The sequence below is a fragment of the Esox lucius genome, chromosome 3, assembly GCF_011004845.1.
Source record: "Esox lucius isolate fEsoLuc1 chromosome 3, fEsoLuc1.pri, whole genome shotgun sequence".
Lineage (NCBI taxonomy): Eukaryota > Metazoa > Chordata > Actinopteri > Esociformes > Esocidae > Esox > Esox lucius.
The window spans coordinates 35,899,231-35,921,055 of record NC_047571.1 but is presented as its reverse complement, the minus strand read 5'-3'; the positions used below and the strand labels follow the sequence as shown (position 1 = coordinate 35,921,055).

General features: G+C 39.7%; 1 protein-coding gene across 3 annotated transcripts in view; it reads left to right on the top strand.

The window, feature by feature from the left end:
• Nucleotides 1-19,511: 19,511 nt before the first annotated feature.
• The window catches only part of pde1cb (phosphodiesterase 1C, calmodulin-dependent b), a 63,167-nt gene continuing 60,853 nt past the window's right edge, over nucleotides 19,512-21,825 (top strand). For all 3 annotated transcript variants that reach the window (XM_034291595.1, XM_034291594.1, XM_034291593.1), the window contains exons 1-2: nucleotides 19,512-19,579; nucleotides 20,866-20,907. In XM_034291595.1, the coding sequence (XP_034147486.1) occupies nucleotides 19,513-19,579; nucleotides 20,866-20,907 (109 nt within the window). In that variant the 5' untranslated portion in view covers nucleotide 19,512. The remainder of the gene's footprint in view (nucleotides 19,580-20,865; nucleotides 20,908-21,825) is intronic.

The following is a 21,825-nucleotide window of genomic DNA, read 5'->3' as shown; positions in this document are numbered from 1 at the left end:
AAAGGAAACACATTAATAATATGTTCAACAAAGAAAGGTAACGGTCAGAACCAGCCAATAGCAGGTCAGAGGGGTGTGGCCTGTCTGGTGCAGAACCATCTGAAAGCAGGTCATAGGGGTGTGGTCTGTCTGGTGCAGAACCAGCCACCAGCAGGTCAGAGGGGTGGCTGGTTGCCAGACTGGTGCCAGACCAGTCTGGTGCCAGACCAGCCACCAGCAAGTCAGAGGGGTGTGGCCTGTCTGGTGCAGAACCAGCTGATAGCAGGTCAGAGGGGTGTGGCCTGTCTGGTACAGAACCAGCTGATAGCAGGTCAGAGGGGTGTGGCCTGTCTGGTGCCAGACCAGCCACCAGCAAGTCAGAGGGGTGTGGTCTGTCTGGTGCAGAACCAGTCACCAGCAGGTCAAGGGGTGTGGTCTGTCTGGAGCAGAACCAGCCAATACCAGGGTCTGTAGGCGTTTCTGACGAGAGTCTGTAGGGGTTTCTGATCAGGGTCTGTAGGGTTTTCTGACCAGGGTCTGTAGGGGTTTCTGACCAGGATCTATAAGGGTTTCCTGACCATGTTCTGTAAGGGTTTCTGAACAGGATCTGTATGGTTTCTGACCAGGGTCTGTATGGTTTCTGACCAGGATCTGTAAGGGTTTCTGAACAGGGTCTGTATGGTTTCTGATCAGAGTATGTAAGGGTTTCTGAACAGGATCTGTATGGTTTCTGACCAGGGTATGTAAGGCTTTCTGACCAGGGTCTGTATGGGTTTCTGACCAGGGTATGTAGAGCTTTCTGACCAGGGTCTGTAGGGGTTTCTGACCAGGATCTGTAGGGGTTTCTGACCAGGGTATGTAGGGGTTTCTGACCAGGGTCTTTAAGGGTTTCTGACCAGGGTCTGTAGGGGTTTCTGACCAGGATCTATAAGGGTTTCCTGACCATGTTCTGTAAGGGTTTCTGACCAGGGTCTGTATGGTTTCTGACCAAGGTCTGTATGGTTTCTGACCAGGATCTGTAAGGGTTTCTGAACAGGGTCTGTATGGTTTCTGATCAGGGTATGTAAGGCTTTCTGACCAGGGTCTGTAGGGGTTTCTGACCAGGGTATGTAGGGGTTTCTGACCAGTATCTGTAGGGGTTTCTGACCAGGGTCTGTATGGTTTTCTGACCAGGATCTGTATGTTTTTTTGACCAAGGTATGTATGTTTTTCTGACCAGGGTCTTTAGGGGTTTCTGACCAGGATCTATAAGGGTTTCCTGACCATGTTCTGTAAGGGTTTCTGACCAGGATCTGTATGGTTTCTGACCAGGGTCTGTATGGTTTCTGACCAGGATCTGTAAGGGTTTCTGAACAGGGTCTGTATGGTTTCTGATCAGAGTATGTAAGGGTTTCTGAACAGGATCTGTAAGGCTTTCTGACCAGGGTCTGTATGGGTTTCTGACCAGGGTATGTAGAGCTTTCTGACCAGGGTCTGTAGGGGTTTCTGACCAGGATCTGTAGGGGTTTCTGACCAGGGTATGTAGGGGTTTCTGACCAGGGTCTTTAAGGGTTTCTGACCAGGGTCTGTAGGGGTTTCTGACCAGGATCTATAAGGGTTTCCTGACCATGTTCTGTAAGGGTTTCTGACCAGGGTCTGTATGGTTTCTGACCAAGGTCTGTATGGTTTCTGACCAGGATCTGTAAGGGTTTCTGAACAGGGTCTGTATGGTTTCTGATCAGGGTATGTAAGGCTTTCTGACCAGGGTCTGTAGGGGTTTCTGACCAGGGTATGTAGGGGTTTCTGACCAGTATCTGTAGGGGTTTCTGACCAGGGTCTGTATGGTTTTCTGACCAGGATCTGTATGTTTTTTTGACCAAGGTATGTATGTTTTTCTGACCAGGGTCTTTAGGGGTTTCTGACCAGGATCTATAAGGGTTTCCAGACCATGTTCTGTAAGGGTTTCTGACCAGGATCTGTATGGTTTCTGACCAGGGTATGTAAGGGTTTCTGAACAGGGTCTGTATGGTTTTCTGACCAGGATCTGTAAGGGTTTCTGAACAGGATCTGTATGGTTTCTGACCAGGGTATGTAAGGCTTTCTGACCAGGGTCTGTAGGGGTTTCTGACCAGGGTCTGTAGGGGTTTCTGACCAGGGTCTGTAGGGGTTTCTGACCAGGGTCTGTAAGGGTTTCTGACCAGGGTCTGTAAGGGTTTCTGACCAGGGTCTGTATGGTATTTTGTCCAGGGTCTGTATGGTTTTCTGACCAGGGCCTGTATGGTTTTCTGACCAGGATCTGTATGTTTTTCAGACCATGGTATGTATGTTTTTCTGACCATGTTCTGTAAGGGTTTCTGACCAGGGTCTGTATGGTTTCTGACCAGGGTATGTAAGGGTTTCTGACCAGGGTCTGTATGGTATTTTGTCCAGGGTCTGTATGGTTTTCTGACCAGGGTATGTATGGTTTTCTGACCAGGGTCTGTAAGGGTTTCTGACCAGGGTCTGTATGTTTTTCTGACCAGGGATTGTAGGGGTTTCTGACCAGGGTCTGTATGCTTTTCTGACCAGGGTCTGTATGTGATTTCTGTTGTTCTCCAGGGTTTTTTGGAGCTTTTTTGATCAGACCATAAAGTAGAATAAGGTGGCATTTGGATGGGGATACAGCAAAACTGGTCCAGGTAGATCTGGATATCGATACTTATATTCTTACTGCCTATGGCCACAGGAACTCTGTAAAGATGGGTAGTTGTGGATTTGGGTCAGTAATGATGGATTGTTCTGGGTTAGGGTCAGTAATGATGGATTGTTCTAGGTTATGGTCAGTAATAATAGACTGTTATAGGATATGGTCCGTAATGATGGACTGTTCTAGGTTAGGCTCAGTAATGATGGACTGTTCTAGGTTTGGGTCAGTAAATATGGAAAGTTCTGGATTAGGGTCAGTAATGATGGATTGTTCTAGGTTTGGGTCAGCAATGATAGATTGTTCTAGGATAGGGTCAGTAGTGATTTATTGTTCTAGATCAGGGGTGGTCATTATTTTTCACTGGGGGGCCAGACTGAAAATGCCAGAGAGCATCATGGGCCAGATTACCTTTTTAACCAACATGCCTAAAAAACACACAACATAGCTACCTGTTAACTTGCATATTATATTTATGCATATTTACATTCCAAGCAACACCGTTTTCATAATTGAACTTAATTTACTTTAACAATGTTTTTTTTAATTATTTTCTGTTAACAACTACTATTATGGCAGGCAAAGGCCTAGAAAATCCCTTTTTAGGGTTATTACTAAACAGAAATATTTTCAACACATATTTGCCTTAAAACTTAACTTTCAACTCAATAGAGTAAGCTACATTACATAAGGTATAGTGTATAACAGTTATATAGGTATAATAGTTATTAGGGCAGACATAAGTCTATGAAATCACTTCTGAAGATTTTCACTCAAAGAAAATGTTGGTATAATTGCCGTCATCTAACATCATACAGTTTATTTTTTGTACTACGTGCTTTTAACGACCGCGATTCCAGCAGCCCAGTCCCAAGAAATAAACTTTTAGGGCTACTCACTCAATATGAACAGGAGAGCCTCGTATGGGCGTTGACAAGTGCGGTGAAGTCAGGAGTCATTTCTGTTGAACCAGTGTGCGGTTCTGTTGAAGCAGTGTGCGGTACTGCTGCAAGATGTTCATCAATGAGGCTGCATCTGCGCTTGGACTTGTTGAATTGTACCATCGGGTGACAGTTTTTGTATTTCGCTGCATGCTTGCTCAGGAAGTGCCTCTGCAAATTGTACTCTTTAAAAACTGTGACGTTAGCTTAACATATTAAGCAAGTTGCTTTACCTGCGACATCTGCATATAAATATTTTCCTGTCAATAATTTTTTAAATACCCTGCTTTCGTTATCAACTTTTCTTAGGCTCATATCCAGAGATCGCAAGCCATCAATTGCGTATAGTACGTACAAATGATAACTTCCGCGCGTGGATTGTGGTGCTGGTCCCTACGTATCATAGCAACGCAAATACCTTGTTTCAACTTAAAGGTATTTTAAACAGACAGTATAATACTACTGTACTTATTACTGGGAGTGCCAAGGGACTTTTAATTTGAAAATAAATAAATATGCAACAGTAAATAAAGTAACGTAATCTGCGGACTTCGTCAGGTATTTTATATTTTGTATTATTTGAAAAGTTTTGGATCTATCGCGGGCCGGATAGAATGACTCAACGGGCCGGATCCGGCCCGGGGGCCTTATCTTGCCCAGGTCTGTTCTAGGTGATGGTAAATACGTTGTAATTCCCTACTGCCATTGGAGGTCAGTAAAATCACGTGTTGAACTCTCAAGTCTCCACAATTTCCAGAAAACATCTGAAACACCCTCCAACAACATCCAACATGCAGTGCTTATTTTGTGCCGGACCCAAGGCATACAGATCTAGATCTGGGACTTGGCGACTCTTATCTGGTTTATATTGGGACATGCATATTATTTGACAGATCTGATTGTGTCTGAATAAATATAAAACATTAAATCTAGATCTGGGACTTGGCAACTCTTATCTGGTATCTATTGGGACATGCATATAATTTGACAGATCTGATTGTTTCTGAATAAGTATAACACATGACAGTTTTACCAACAAAGTGGTCAAAAATATCTCTAATAAAAAACACAGTGCCTATAGTAATGTATTGTGTACGTGGTAACAGGGCCTTCAAAACGGCATGTTTTTACCAGCTGTGGTGGAATACTGATTGTGAGGTAACGTTAGAAATAATGTGTGAAAGACAATCAGATTTATTTTAATTTTTTGAACAAGTGGGTCATTCGGTACCTAAACAGTCCAGAGAGGACGAGAGCTCCATTGCTGTTATGTGGAGTGTTTATGACCATTAAACAGAAAGGTAAGAATACACATTTTTCAGAAACTGTGCGTTAGTATTGATGACTATAATGTTGATCCGATGATGTTGATGTTATGATGTAGTTAGCTGGGCCTTTCTATGACTTGGGTGCAATGCTTGAATTATTTTAAGAGATGTGTTTGGTTTTCAATGTAACTCCCATTAGTTAATAATGTGGGCACAGAACAGTTTTGGCAGTAATGACAATTATTGATTTGTTAAGGCATTGTCTTCATTATATTTCAATTTTCATCTTATTTATCAGCATGAGCGTGAGGCTTTTTCTCAGTTATTTCAGCACAGTGCTTCTGTTATAACTTGTTCGATCCGGCACCTCGTTCCTTACAAAGGTTTACAGGATCTGCATTCACTTTGTAATCTGGGACCTTTAAATATACAAATTAAGCAAATACATTTGTAAGCAAGTTAAGTGTATATGGCCTTTAAAGGGGAATAACAGATAAAAATGACGGTATCACCTCACATCTCAAAATGGGACTCCTAAATGTTAGATCCCTTGCTCCAAAGGCAGTTGCAGTAAATTAATTAATCTCTGATCATAAACTAGATGTTATTGGTTTATGTGAAACGTGGCTAAAGCCTTATTAATTCACTGCCTTAAATGAGGCCTCTCCTCCTGGTTATAATAGTGATCATATCCCTCGTGCATCCCGAAAAGGAGGGGGTGTTGCTAATATTTATGACAGTAAATATAAATGTACTCTTAAACACATCACTGGTTTTCATTCATTTGAAGTTTTACTCAGAATTCTTGTCTAACCTTGTAGTCATGGCAGACAGTATTCAAATTTTTGGCGATTTCAATATTCATATGGAAAAGTCCAATGATCCTCTTCAAAAAGCCTTTGAAGCCATAATTGACTCAATGGGTTTTATCCAACATGTCTCAGGTCCAACACATTTGCCACAATCACACCTTAGATTTAGTCCTGTCACGAGAAATAGATATTGTAGATCTAATAATTTACCCCCAAAATCCTGGATTATCGGATCACTGTCTTATTACATTTACCGTTAAAACCAGAAATCCACTTGCTCCGCAAACAATGAGTTTCAAAAGCCGTACTATAAATTCTCGGACTACAAATAAGTTCGCTCATTAACGACAGAGTAAATAAATCTGTAAACGATCAAATGAATCTAAACTAAAAACTGCGAAATACATTAGACACAGTTGCACCACTAAAAACAAAGGAAATACGCAACAAGAAACTTGCTCCCTGGTACACAGACAATACTAGAGCACTCAAGCAAGCCTCCAGAAAATTAGAACGAAAGTGGCACTCCATCAAGTTGGAAGAATTTAGCCTGGATGGAGAGTACACTACAAAACCGAAAAGCAATCACATCTGCTCGATCAGCTTATTTCTCCACCCTGATTGAGATGAACAAAAACAATAAAAAAATTATCTTCGATACAGTTGCAAAGTTAACAAAAAGCAACGCGCAACATGTGAAGTGGGTCTTCACTTTAGCTATAATGAATACATGAACTACTTTGATAAAAGTGAAAACCAATCCCAGCCCATTCAAACAGACAAAGCATGGGCATCGTCTTCCAACTGCTTACATACACTCCTGAATCTCATTTAAATGTTGGTGGGTCATTGCATGTCTGAGACACAGTGAGGTCACCTTTTTAGAATAACTTCAGTCGCGTGTGTCACATTTACTCAACACAACTACTTTTCTGTATCAAAATCTAACCTCATTGTGAGGTGAGCAGCTGGTTACAGAATTTTTTTAACTCTGATCACCTTTGCCAGGGCTAGTACACTTGCAAGTACACTTGGATATGACAGTGCAAAACGTCACTGAAGGACTGAAGGTTTAGGGGCTGTTTGTGATTGGACTTAAGGGTTTCTCTGACACAGCTCAGTGTATCTGACTAATGCCACCTGGTGGTGTTCCTTGGAACTACACATTTGCTGACTTCTCCCACTCGTCAGATATTCTGATGTTGACATTACAGTGATGCAGGTGGACAAGGCCATCTTTTTGGAGCCTATGTTAGTCAACCCCACAGCCAATAGGCATAAATCTACATTCTACATGATAATGATGAATAGATTGTGAAATAGAATATAAATGTTAAACAAGCACTATTTTGACAGCTGATTTTAAGTTGCTCCATTTAAATTAAATTACTTTTTGACAGCACTTCAATTAATTTGAACAAAACCTACTGAGAACATACGTTTTTTGTACATGAATGCAAAAACATTCAAGAGAATCAGCTTTACATGTTTTAGTATTGAATTAAAGCATTTATATATGTTAGGATCATTAGAAAAGCCTTTATCCTGCAAAGCTGTGTGTTACCCATGTCATCCAGGGCACTTGGTTTCCTGTGGTATTAATAAACTGCAACAGAGTCATTACAGAGCTTGTTTTCCAGGATCTTTGCTCTCGAGACTCCTGTATGTTTGGCAAAGCAACTTTCTCTGTGTGACGCCATCCCCTGGTGACAGACAGGATGCGCTCAGAAAGGAGAGGAGAGGATGACGAGAGGAGAACACAGGAGAGGTAGATCAGAGAAGGAACGTATTGAGTGACGATGACGAAAATCCCCAAAACTGTTCTGCTCTACTGGCATGCCCTGGTAATTTCACACCACATGAACTTGTCTGCTCCTGTCTGCGGAGTAGTAAAGGAGGGAAACCGATGAAGCAACAACGCATTCAATTAAAAGATGAAGTTCCCTCTTCCTCCCTCCAGTGGGATTTAGTAGCTGGAACAAGTATATTTCCCTGAAAGCAGCTGGAAGACCTGACGGGGAAATGCTTTAACTTTATTCCTTTACTGCACTTTACGCTTTTGAAGAATCACTGCCCTGATCATTCAAATTTTTTAAGATGCTATGTGCTTTGTGACCTCTTGAAGACTTACTGCTCTAATCTCAGGACGGAGTCTTGAAACCACCACTATGGGCTCTGTGACATCTGCCCTGACTAGACGAAGCAGACACGCAATGGTCAAAGTGGGTTCTGAACCAGAGGAACCCGGGTCTGACCGGGGGAAGAAGAGGAGTGTGTACCCCACTACCTCCTCATTAGACCAGAAGGGACGGCCAGGAATGACTCATTCACAGTCCACGGGACAGGTCGCAACAGATTCCAGTGGCAGAAGGGTCATGCTGAAAACTTCACTGAATACTCTGGAGACCTCTGAGTTCAAAGGTGAGTCTTTATATGATGTCATAACGAGGACACAACAACATGAACATGAGAATAATCGAAACTGCCTGAAACTTGTTGCTGGCTAGTATTTGCACATTATATGCAGATGCAATATAAAATAATGTAATATTCTGTAATATCATGCAACATAATGTAATAACAAGGTAATATAAGTTCATAGAATATAATAAATTGGAACTAATCTGACATTCAGTATATATATATATATATATATATATATATATATATATATATATATATAAAATCTTCAATGTTTGTTGTTCAGTGTCTGTCTCTATTCTCTAAAAACACATTTTTGGTACAAGTCCATTGAGTGGAGCGTAATTTTTTTTACAGGAATATTCTGAATGGGATAACAAAAAGACATTAATACCTATCTGTATGAGAGAAAGAGGTGGATAGAGAGAGAGTGGGAGATGTGGGGGTGAGGGGGTGTGGGGGTGAGGGAGGGAGATAGATACCCTGGGTACTGTAGGGGAATCATGTTCTTTTAATTCATCCACATGAATGGGCAGAAGGAGGCTTTGAAGAGAAACCTGAATGGTGAATGTCTCAACTACCATTTGATGTATCAGTTTGTGATGTGAACCTCTCAACGCTGTGTCTGTGTTTCAGAAAACACATTAACATAAAGACAGTTTATGAGCAGACACAACTGGGTGAAAATATGTGTGTTTCAAAACAACTGACATTAACAATTTGTTTGTACCAGACAACTTCAGCAGAGTAACTTTTAACAGAAGCCTAGTGTGTTTACATTTAATTTCCAGAAAATGCTAATCTGTGATTTATATGAATATTGCAATAAGAAATATGTGCTTTGCTCAAGAAAACAACTGATATTTCATGTTTTTAACATTGGGATTCAAACCAGGGACCTATCAGTTACTGGGCAAACTACTCCAACCACTCTTCAACCAGATGGGTGTGATTACACAACAACATAATATCTGCTGATGAGTTTAAAACCAGACTTAAAACACAAATAAAGATATCATAGTAGCATACACTATTCATTAACATATAATATTATGTAACACTGTCCATGCTAACATATGTTAAGTAACACTATCCACATTGACATACACTCACCTAAAAGATTATTAGGAACACCATACTAATACTGTGTTTGACCTCCTTTCGCCTTCAGAATTGCCTTAATTCTATGTGGCATTGATTCATCAAGGTGCTGAAAGCATTCTTTAGAAATGTTGGCCCATATTGATAGGATAGCATCTTGCAGTTGATGGAGATTTGTGGGATGCTCATCCAGGGCACGAAGCTCCAGTTCCACCACATCCCAAAGATGCTCTATTGGGTTGAGATCTGGTGACTGTGGGGGCCATTTCAGTACAGTGAACTCATTGTCATGTTCAAGAAACCAATTTGAAATGATTCGAGCTTTGTGACATGGTGCATTATCCTGCTGGAAGTAGCCATCAGAGGATGGGTACATGGTGGTCATAAATGGATGGACATGGTCAGAAACAATGCTCAGGTAGGCCGTGGCATTTAAACGATGCCCAATTGGCACTAAGGGGCCTAAAGTGTGCCAAGAAAACATCCCCCACACCATTACACCACCACCACCAGCCTGCACAGTGGTAACAAGGCATGATGGATCCGTGTTCTCATTCTGTTCATGCCAAATTCTGACTCTAGGCAACATTATTCCAGTCTTCTACTGTTCAATTTTGGTGAGCTCGTGCAAATTGTAGCCTATTTTTCCTATTCGTAGTGGAGATGAGTGGTACCCGGTGGGGTCTTCTGCTGTTGTAGCCCATCCGCCTCAAGGTTGTGCGTGTTGTGGCTTCACAAATGCTTTGCTGCATACTTTGGTTGTAACAAGTGGTTATTTCAGTCAAAGTTGCTCTTCTATCAGCTTGAATCAGTCGGCCCATTCTCCTCTGAACTCTAGCATCAACAAGGTATTTTCGCCCACAGGACTGTCGCATACTGGATGTTTTTCCCTTTTCACACCATTCTTTGTAAACCCTAGAAATGGTTGTGCGTGAAAATCCCAGTTAATGAGCAGATTGTGAAATACTCAGACTGGCCCGTCTGGCCCCAACAACCATGCCACGCTCACAATTGCTTAAATCACCTTTCTTTCCCATTCTGACATTCAGTTTGGAGTTCAGGAGATTGTCTTGACCAGGACCACACCCCTAAATGCATTGAAGCAACTGCCATGTGATTGGTTGATTAGATAATTGCATTAATGAGAAATTGAACAGGTGTTCCTAATAATCCTTTATGTGAGTGTATAATATTAAGTAACACTATCCATATTAATATATAATATTAAGTAACACTATCCATATTAACATATAATATTAGGTAACACTATCCATATTAACATATAATATTAGGTAACACTATCCATATTAATATACAATATTAAGTAACACTAGCCACATTAACATATAATATTAAGTAACACTATCCATATTAACATATACTATAATGTGAAGTAAAACTATCCATATTAACATATACTATTAAGTAACACTATCCATATTAACATATAATATTAAGTAACACTATCCATATTAACATATACTATTAAGTAACACTATCCATATTAACATATAATGTGAAGTAACAGTATCCATATTAATATATAATATGAATTAACACTGTCCATATTAATATATAATATTAACTAACACTATCCGCATTAATATATAATATTAAGTAACACTATCCATATTAATATATAATATTAAGTAACAGTATCCATATTAACATATAATATTAAGTAACACTATCCATATTAATATATAATATTAAGTAACACTAGCCACATTAACATATAATATTAAGTAACACTATCCATATTAACATATAATGTGAAGTAACACTATCCATATTAATATATAATATTAAGTAACACTATCCATATTAATATATAATTTTAAGTAACAGTATCCATATTAATATATCATATTAAGTAACAGTATCCATATTAACATATAATATTAAGTAACAGTATCCATATTAATATATAATATTAAGTAACACTATCCATATTAATATATAATATTTAGTAACACTATCCATATTAATTTATAATATTAAGTAACACTATCCATATTAATATATCATATTTAGTAACACTATCCATATTAATTCATAATATTAAGTAACTCTATCCATATTAACATATAATATTAAGTAACACTATCCATATTAATATATAATATTTAGTAACACTATCCATATTAATATATCATATTTAGTAACTCTATCCATAATAACACTATATAAGAAAAGACAAAGATTGGTCCGTGTTTGTGGTCTTTGAATGAACAATTCTTTCTGTTGCCCCGTCCAAAAGATAACGTCATCTGTTGGTTAACGCCTCTGGATATTTTCTGGATATAGCAATGTGTTTTCGCTGTTCAACTATGTGTAACTCCCACTGAGAAAACATTGTTAATCACATACACCGTCTGTATGAAATCTATGTGGCAGTTTGGCCTTGTAGTGATGATGCTTTCAAACATTTATTTTACCAGCACCGCAGCATAGCAGTCTGCATCCCACTACTTGTTTGAATTGTCAGTTTGCATGGTCAGTGCTAGTCTGTTCCTGGATGGGAGACCAGATCCTGATTAAGATTATTATTTGAAGGGGTTACTAAAACTGCTTAAAAATTGGTTTTGGTGTGTTTTGTCATCTTTGACTTTCAGTACATTTTTAATTTAGGAAACTGTACAATTAAAATCTAATTGTTACATGTAATTCCATTTGATGTCATTTGATGTCTCATTAAGAATTGTGTTTAGTAGCCTAAAATACAGCTATTTTGTAACAAGTTCCAGATATATTTTTATTTACCCAAATAACAATTTATACTTGAATGAACTTAAAAAAGAAGTTGAACATATCATTTTTATGTCACTGGGCATGAGGTTAGTGGATGTCACTGGGCATGAGGTTAGTGGATGTCATTGGGCGTGAGGTTAGTGGATGTCATTGGGCATGAGGTTAGTGGATGTCACTGGGCATGAGATTAGTGGATGTCACTGGGCATGTCAAGGGTCAAATTGTGATGGCTAGATGACTGGGTCAGATCATCTCCAAAACTGCAGCCCTTGTGGGGTGTTCCCGGTCTGCAGTGGTCAGTACCTACCAAAAGTGGTCCAAGGAAGGAAAAGCAGTGAACCAGTGACACGGTTATGGGAGGCCACGGCTCTGTGATGCACGTGGGGAGCGAAGGCTGGCCCGTGTGGTCCAATCCAACAGTCAAGCTACTGTGGCTCAAATTGATGAAAAGGTTAGAACACAAAGTGTATCACAGTTTGTTACGTATGGGGCTGCATTGCCACAGACCAGTCAGGGTGCCCATGCTGGCGCCTGTCCACTGCCAAAAGTGCCTACAATGGACACATGAGCATCAGAACTGGAACACAGAGCAATGGAAGATGGTGACCTGGTTTGATGAATCACATTCTCTTTTACATCACATGGATGGCTGGGTGTGTGTGCGCCACTTACCTGGAGAACACATGGCACCAGGATGCACTATGGGAAGAAGGCGGAGGCAGAGTAATGCATTGGGCAATGTTCTGCTGGGAATCCTTGGGTTCTGCCATTCATGTGAATTATTTTGACACGTATCACCTACCTAAGCATTGTTGCCGACCATGTGCACCCTTTCATGGCAACGGTATTCCCTGATGGCATTGGCCTCTTTCAGCAGGATAATGCGCCCTGCCACAAAGCAAAAATGGTTCAGGGATGATTTGAGGAACACAACAACAAGCTGTGATCCCCAGATCTCAATCCAAACGTGCATCTGTGGGATGTGCTGAACAAACAGGTCAGATCCATGGAGATCCCACCTCGCAACTTACAGGAGTTATAGGATCTACTGTTAACATCTTGGTGCCAGACACCACAGCACACCTTCAGAGGTCTTGTGGACTCCATGTCTCGACAGGTCAGGGCTGTTTTGGCGGCAAAAGGGGGACCTACACAATATTTGGCATGTGGTCATAATGTTATGGCTGATCAGTGTATTCTTTTTTGGGTCGTGGGGTTTGGGGATACACAAGTTAATTTAGATACTCATCAAAGAGGTAGGTTTTCAGCCATTTTCTGAAGATTTGTAGGGACTCTTTCAGTAGGGTCCAGAAGGTTGTTCTGGGACAGATAAGAAGAGAGTTGTTTAGAAACAGCACACTCAAGCGTTTTTGAAATAAAAAGGAAGAAAGGACACAGTCTGTAGTTTTGGACATTAGAGCGATTAAGTGTTGGTTTCTTGAGGAGGGGGTCAATAAGCTGACTTGAAGTCAGAGGAAACACAGCCAGTGGACAGGGAGGAGATGATGAGGAAAGTAAGGTAAGGTAAAAGGTGGTCTGGAGAAATGGTCTGGAGAGGTGGTCTGGAGAGGTGGTCTGGAGAAGGGTCAAGAGGACAGTTTGTAGGACACCCAGAGATCAGTAGGCGGATGTAGGCGAAAGAAAGAGGTGAAGGAATAAGGATTTTCACAGACAGTGGGGCCAGTAACAACTGGTAAGAACCAGTACAGCCTTCCTAATTCTCTCTCTCCATTTCCCTCCCCTGAGAGATGGCTGGGTCTCCCTGGCTGGGTCTCCCTGGCTGGGTTCTGTAATATCGTTTGTTGTGTTGTTACCATGAGTTCGTCACCATGAGACCACATGCAGAGTTTCCTCTCCCCTACCAGGGGACCTGGCCTGGGTCTCTCACATGCACACATGCACTCAGTTCTCATATCACAGGTCTCATCTGGGAAGACTGTAGGGGAACAAAGAGTTCCTCCACTTCACCTGACACATTTACTGTTTAGTCATTCAGCTGATGCTCTTATCCAGAGTGACCTACTTCCGTTACAGCACCTGACATAGACGCTATTTGTGGTGGAGGTAAACTTAGTAAGAAATATTAATCAGTTTAACTGTATCATGTCATTCACAAATGGCCAATTAACTATTAAAACGGCCAGTGGCAAAAGAGGATTTGTTCAGGATATACAGATGCCGGGTGTTAATATAGACAAGAGGCTATTCTGACTGCTGGCAAATATACAGCTCTGTGTTGTAGTGGTAAGCAACACAGCCTTTCACGTGGGCGATTCTGGTTTGAATCTCAAGATGGAAGCTTTCTCTATTGCGGGCTGGCTGAACTAGGCTTGCCTGGTTTCTTGTTCTTAAAGCCTTATGCATTCTAAATGAGTACTGTCTTATTTCAGAAGTGCCGTTGTATGATAAGTAGCATCATCTCTATTTTACTGAGCAACAGTCAAACATTTCCAAACCCTCCACTGGTAGTGTAGCCTACTGATTTTTTTTAATTTTTATTGTTTTAAGTAAACATCTCTACCATCTCTACCATATCTACCATCTCTACCATATCTGCCATCTCTACCATCTCTATCATATCTACCATCTCTACCATGTCTGCCATCTCTAACATATATTGTGATGGCAATTTCTAAATTCCAAATAGTTCTATGAAAATGGTAGGTAAGACAGGAGAAATCAATTGCGCAATAAACGGTTTTAATCTTGCTTGCAAGGAGAAAGTATACAGGTTACAAAGTAACAGTGGATAGTTTCTAAATAAAAACATCATTTCGACAGTATTTATTACATTGGAAAAGGGGTGTGGTAAGATGCTGCCATCTGTTTCATGTCAATCAAACACCTTTCCCTTTGTTCTATCACACAAGTCAAATGCTATCTTCCCCCACCTTATCCTTCCTGCCATAATGTTTACTGTAGTGTTTACCCAAAGGGGCCAACTGACCTTACTGCCCCCTGTTGTATCTTCTCCTATCTTGTCCTAAAACCCATTGATCTCCATCTGGACAGACAATAGATGTCCCCTATGCAAATACCAGATCCCACACATTCCTGTACCTATCTTAACAGTGGGACTCAGTCCTTTACTCAGTTAGAATACATTGTGCATAGAAATTTCCACAACAATATACATCTCTAACATCTCTACCATCTCTACCATATATGCCATATCTACTATCTCTGCCACCTCTACCATCTCTACCATATCTGCCACCTCTACCATCTCTACCATATCTGCCATCTCTACCATCTCTACCATATCTGCCATCTCTGCCATCTCTAACATCTCTAACATCTCTTCCATCTCTATCATCTCTACCATATCTACCATCTCTACCGTATCTGCCATCTCTACCATATCTACCATCTCTACCACATCTGCCACCTCTAGCATCTCTACCATCTGTCTCCGATCATGGCATTTCTTGCAGCAGTCAATTCCTAGGCTCTACTGGTCGACTAGATTTTTTTTAAAGAATCAATCATTTGAATAAAGAGCTGTGAACATTTGAGAGACTCATTCCGTGAGGTTTGGAGTAAAACAGAAGAAAGACAAACGCTGATTTGCTGTAAAGCCATTGTATAAGACAGTATTACATGGTCTGACATCATTACATTGGTAACAGGATTTTAAAAGCTATGAGACACATGTTTGGTTTATATATTGTAAACATGCTGTTTGGAATATCATTTCATATTGACTAATTACAGAACTGTGGTTAAATATCAACTCTTTGACCAGTCCACCCTACTTCTATGATAAGATGAAAGATCCCTCCAAGTTTCTTATTACCCAGAGAGTTAAACCACACCCTAACTTCTTATGGACTGCCCTGGACTTTGGACAGAAACACAACAGTCACCTTGTAATGATGTAGATATGTACATTCCTTTTGTCATGTCAGGAGAAATGTGTGCAGATGATGATGCATGTACACTCTGACACATTAAGGAACACCAACACTGTGTGGAATTAAACATGCTCATACACAGATTAAAGAGAAAGAGAGAACTTTTGTGGAGAGAACTTTTTACATTCAACACCCTCCCCCCACCCAAATTACATAAATAAATATGTCTTGCTTGCAAACAGTTAACTGACAATAACATTTATATATCTATACTGACACACATATCTGCAGTAATAGTATAATGATTCTGTTTCACAACACTTATTAACCAGAAATTATTTTGGATACATACAAAACATCCTGAAATGCTACATTTCTATTGATCAAATGGAAAACTGCACTATTCTCCTCCACTGATGTCACTAGCATGCTAGCACCTCTCCTCAAACAAACAATCAAAGAAATATACCTTTGTCATCTCCTGGTTAGTGACTGTCAGTTCTCAAAATGTTTGTTCAAGCAAGAAAATAAGCACTGAATATAGAAGGAAATCATTTTACCATCTCCATATCTATTTAAATATATTTTAAATAGATAAGCCACATTTTCTATAGTTTTGATTGCAAACTGGTGTTGCTGTAATTCAACTATGTAGCTCAACTTCCACAAGGTGGGAGCAAATTAAGGATATCTCCTTGGCGTTTGCATTACAAGTTTTTTGTAACAGGGCTTTATATAAATAAAATGTCTTCAAGAAATCTCCCCCCACTTTCCTCTGAGAAACACAAGAGGGTGAAAAGAGTCTAGAAAATTATAAACTCAGAAGAGAGAAAATAGAGGCACCGAGCAAATATTATTATCTCATATCGTAGAAGACCCTGGACCCTGACCCTGGAACATGAAAACTTACTAAATGACTGATTTTCTTTTTGTTTTAAATACTTTACTGAATATCAGACCTTTAGACAAATGTTAGAAAACCGTACTGAAGGACAGACATTTGGAAGATCATGGACCCTGACACTATGACTAAAGTAAAGACCCAGGGGGAAGAAACCGAACATAAAGGCACAGAAAGGTATAAATCATCTGAGGATAGCTTCAAGAAAAACAGGAAAGCATTTGTCAGCATCGACGGATTAAACGTTACTATAGGTGAGTAAGGAGAGAGACAAACAAGTTTATTTGCATTACAACAGGATGAAGTAAGGAGAGAGAAAGTGGGCAGGAGGGAGGAACAGCATCTGTGTGTAAGTGCATAGAAAAATCTACTATTCGATACTAGCTTTATTAATGTAACAGACTTATTGATGGTACAAAGCAGAATGGGTGACTTTGAAGGGGATTCTGGACAGATTCATTGAAATTACATTGAAATTATAGAGGGTGGAAATATGATGACATTGCTAAAGTTTCTTGCTTTAGTAGTGTACAGGCTGATTCCTCCTGTATGACCGAATCAAAATGGCATTACTGTAATTATGGTGACCTATATCTGTAGGATCAATGTACTGATTAATGGTAAAAAGGACTATTACAGGGTATTATAACTAGTTACCTTCTGACTAAAGAGATTAGCAATAAGGGGGGTATGGTAGGCACAATATACCACGGCTAAGAGTTGTTCTTATGCACCATGGAGCTGGACACAGCTCTCTCTATTTACATGTGTGTATATATATGTTTATATGTGTGTATATATATTTATGTGTGCATATATATTTCTATGTATATAAATATTTCTATGTGTGCATATATGTTTATATGTGTGTATATATATATATGTGTGTGTGTATATATATTTTTTTATACTGTATATTGTCCTCCAGGATTATTAACGCCCTTGGTTAATATGAAGAAAACAGGTTGTGAAAGTAAATGTCATTATTGTTTTATCGACTTGATTTTATTTAAAAAAAATCACGATGAAAGTATAAATGAAAAAAAATAACCGTTATTGTAATACTACAAAATGTCTCCTTTAATCATCTGCCTGGGACCTCCTTGTCTCATTATAGTCGTAAAATCCTTTATCAGGAACCTATCTGAAGAGGCAGGGCAGAGCAAAGGAGGGATGAAGATGACAAAGCTGACTCATCAGTGTTATCTTAACACATGTCATTTAAGTTAGTTCTTATCAAATACCCACACTGCCAGGACTACACTACAGAGCAGCCCTTAAACCAGGAGTAGAAGACTCCTTTCGATTAATGAAATGTAAACTCCCTTTTCAGGCACAGTACTTTCCCTACTGTCAGCTCATTCTGTCTATATGCAGGATGTAATCTGACCCTAAACACCTAATCCACTTGTAGTGTTTGGATATTTACACAACTTTCAAGTATGCATGTCTGCTCTTATGCTAAGCATATACAAACAATATACACTGATGAGCCAAAACATTATGACTACCTGCCTAGTATGCTGTTGGTCCTCCGCGTGCTGCCAAAACAGCACCGACCCGCTGTGGCATGGACTCTACAAGACCCCTGAAGGTGTCCTGTGGTATCTGGCACCAAGACATTAGAAGCAGATACTTCAATTCCTGTAAGTTGCAAGGTGGTGCCGCCGTGAATCAGACTTGTTGGTCCAGCACATCCCACAGATGCTCAATTGGATTGAGATCTGAGGAATTTGGAGACCAAGTCAACACCTTGAAATGTTCATCATGTTCCCAAACAAAGTGTGCAGTGTGGCAGGGTGCATTATCCTGCAGAAAGAGGCCACTGCCATCAGGGAATACCATTGCCATGAAGGGGTGCACCTGGTCTGCAACGATGTTTAGGTAGGTGGCATGTGTCAAATTGACATCCACATGAATGCCCAGACCCAGGGTTTTCCAGCAGAACATTGCTCAGGGCATCACACTCCCTCCACCAACTTGTCGTCAGTGCGTCCCAATGCCATCACTTCCTCAGGTAAATAGCGCACACATACACAGCCGTCCACGTGATGTAAAAGAAAACGTGACTCATCATTCCACTGAGTCTTTGTTGCCCTTGCACATCGATGAGTGTTGGGCGCCGGTTTGTGGTTTGTCACTCTTCGGACCACTGTCAGTAGGTACTCACCAATGCTGACCAGGAGCACCCCACAAACCTTGTCGTTTCAGAGATGCTCTGACCCAGTCGTCTGAACATAACAATTTGGCCCTTGTCAAAGTCGCTCAGGTCTTTATTCCTGTCCATTTCTCCTCCATCCAACACATTGACTATGACAACTGATTGTTTTCTTTCCATCTAATCTACCCAGACCTTAACATTTGCCCTTGTTAATAGATGATCAATGTTATCTGCTTCACCTGTGAGTGGTCATAATGTTGGCTCATCTGTGTACAACCATATACAACCCTTATACAACAATATTCAAACCATATACACACAAGAAATACTTTGATTGACAGCTGTAGAACTCATTACTAAACAATTACAATAAGAACATATGAATACTGTGATTGACAGCTGTAGAACTCATTACTAAACAACTACAGTAAGAACATATGAATACTGTGATTGACAGCTGTAGAACTCATTACTAAACAACTACAGTAAGAACATATGAATACTGTGATTGACAGCTGTAGAACTCATTACTAATCAACTACAGTAAGAACATATCTGTGGAACTCCAGACTCCCGTCAGTGGGATTTACCCGGCAGCATTAGACTCACGGAGGCATGAGTGTCGTGTGTCATGTGGTTAATCACAGCTCAGGTGAATGACATGGGGAAAATAAGGCAGAGGAGCAGGCATAGACCACAACCTTTTACTAAGTCGTTACTATACCCATGTGAGTACTACTGGAATAACTATGTATCTATTCCTCTGAGTATCCTCGTATCATCTAATACAATTATATGTGTAGGCTATTAATATTGTAACATATATTATATAACTATTGTCTTGCTATGCAAGGTATTACTTTTCTGTCATGGTTAATAGGTCATTTAGTATAATATTTTACCACAATCTATTGGTTAATTAAACATGTAACTACAATCTATTAGTCTGTTTAACATGTAACTACAATATATTGGTCAGTTTATTATGTAACTGCAATCCATTGATCAGTTTAATATGTAATCTCTGATGACCTGTAAAATAGTATATGTTCTGAACCGTGAGATTGGTCCCAGAATTTGGATTTGATGTTCTGTTTTGTTTGAGGTGACCCATTTGCTGACAACTGAAATGTTCAAAAACCCTCTACTTTTTATGTCACCCCCAACAACTGCAACAGTGACTCTCTCAGATTGTAGTTCGGTGAGAAGAATAGAACAGCAGAATCATTCAGTTTCAGACTGAAGTATGGAGGGAAGGTTAGCATAGCGGATTAATTCAGTTTCAGACTGAAGTATGGAGGGAAGGTAAGAATAACGGATTAATTCAGTTTCAGACTGAAGTATGGAGGGAAGGTAAGAATAACGGATTAATTCAGTTTCAGACTGAAGTATGGAGGGAAGGTTAGCATAGCGGATTAATTCAGTTTCAGACTGAAGTATGGAGGGAAGGTAAGAATAACGGATTAATTCAGTTTCAGACTGAAGTATGGAGGGAAGGTAAGAATAACGGATTAATTCAGTTTCAGACTGAAGTATGGAGGGAAGGTAAGAATAGCAGAATAATTCAGTTCCAGATTGTTGTATGGAGTGAAGTATAGAACAGCAGAATCATTCAGTTTCAAATTGTTGTATGGAGTGAAGTATAGAACAGCAGAATCATTCAGTTTCAGATTGTTGCATGGAGTGAAGTATAGAACAGCAGAATCATTCAGTTTCAGATTGTTGCATGGAGTGCAGTATAGAACAGCAGAATCATTCAGTGGTTGTCAGCAACAGTACAGGTCAGTGATACCATGCACCTTAAGAATAATCACAATTGGAATGTGATAGTAATAGCAAACATCTTCAAAATATTTAATGTTTATTAGTAATTTGGATTTTTCTGTTTTTCTCTCCTTTCATTCTTTCCCACTAATTTTTACTCTTATCTTGAACTCTCACTTCTTCTTCTCTTTATCTTCTTTTATTCTCTTTCCTCTTTCTTTCTCTTTCTGTCTATTCTATCTCTGTCCAGCTGCCAAAGAGGATGAAGAGAGGCCCAGCACCAGATTTTCCCGTGAGTCTAGTCCTCTCATCTCTCTGATTAGTAGTAGAAGTAAAAGATAACCATTACTGCAGAAGATAACATCACTGCAGAATATTACAAAACTGAACTGTAGTAGAAGACATCATTGTAGAAGATGATAACAATGTAGTAGGTGACATCACTGTAGAAAATAGGTATCACTGTAGAAGGTATCACTGTAGAAGAAAACCACCACTGGAGACGATAACCATTGCAGTTGTAAATAACCATCACTGTAGTAAACGACATCACTGTAGAAGATAATATAACTGTAACTAATAACATCACTGTAGAAGATAACATCTCTGTTGCAGATAAATATACAGTTGTGCTCATACGTTTGCATACTGATGAAACTTTGGCATTGATTTTGAAAATTTGCACTATCCGCTATATTTTATTATTTAAGGAGAGTGATCATATGAATCCATTTGTTATCAAATACTTGTTTGGCTCCTTTTTAAATCATAACGATAACAGAAATCATACAAACGGGCCTGAGAAATTACATACCCTTGAATATTTGGCCTTTTAAAGATGGAAAAGGATATAAAAAGATATCCAAAGCCTTGCAAATGCCAGTCAGTACTGTTCAATCACTTATTCAGAAGTGGAAAATTCAGGGATCTCTTGATACCAAGCCAAGGTCAGGTAAACAAAGAAATATTTCAGCCAAAACTGCCAGAAGAATTGTTCGGAATACAAAGCAAAACCCACAGGTAACCTCAGGAGGTTTACATGACCTGGAGGCATTTGGTCAAGACGAATGGGCAGCTATACCAACTGCAAGTATTCGGGGCCTCATAGACAACTATTACAAAAGACTGCACACTGTCATTGATGCTAAAGGGGTAATATGCAGTATTAAGAAGAAAGGGTATGCAGACTTTTGAACAGGGGTCAGTGAAT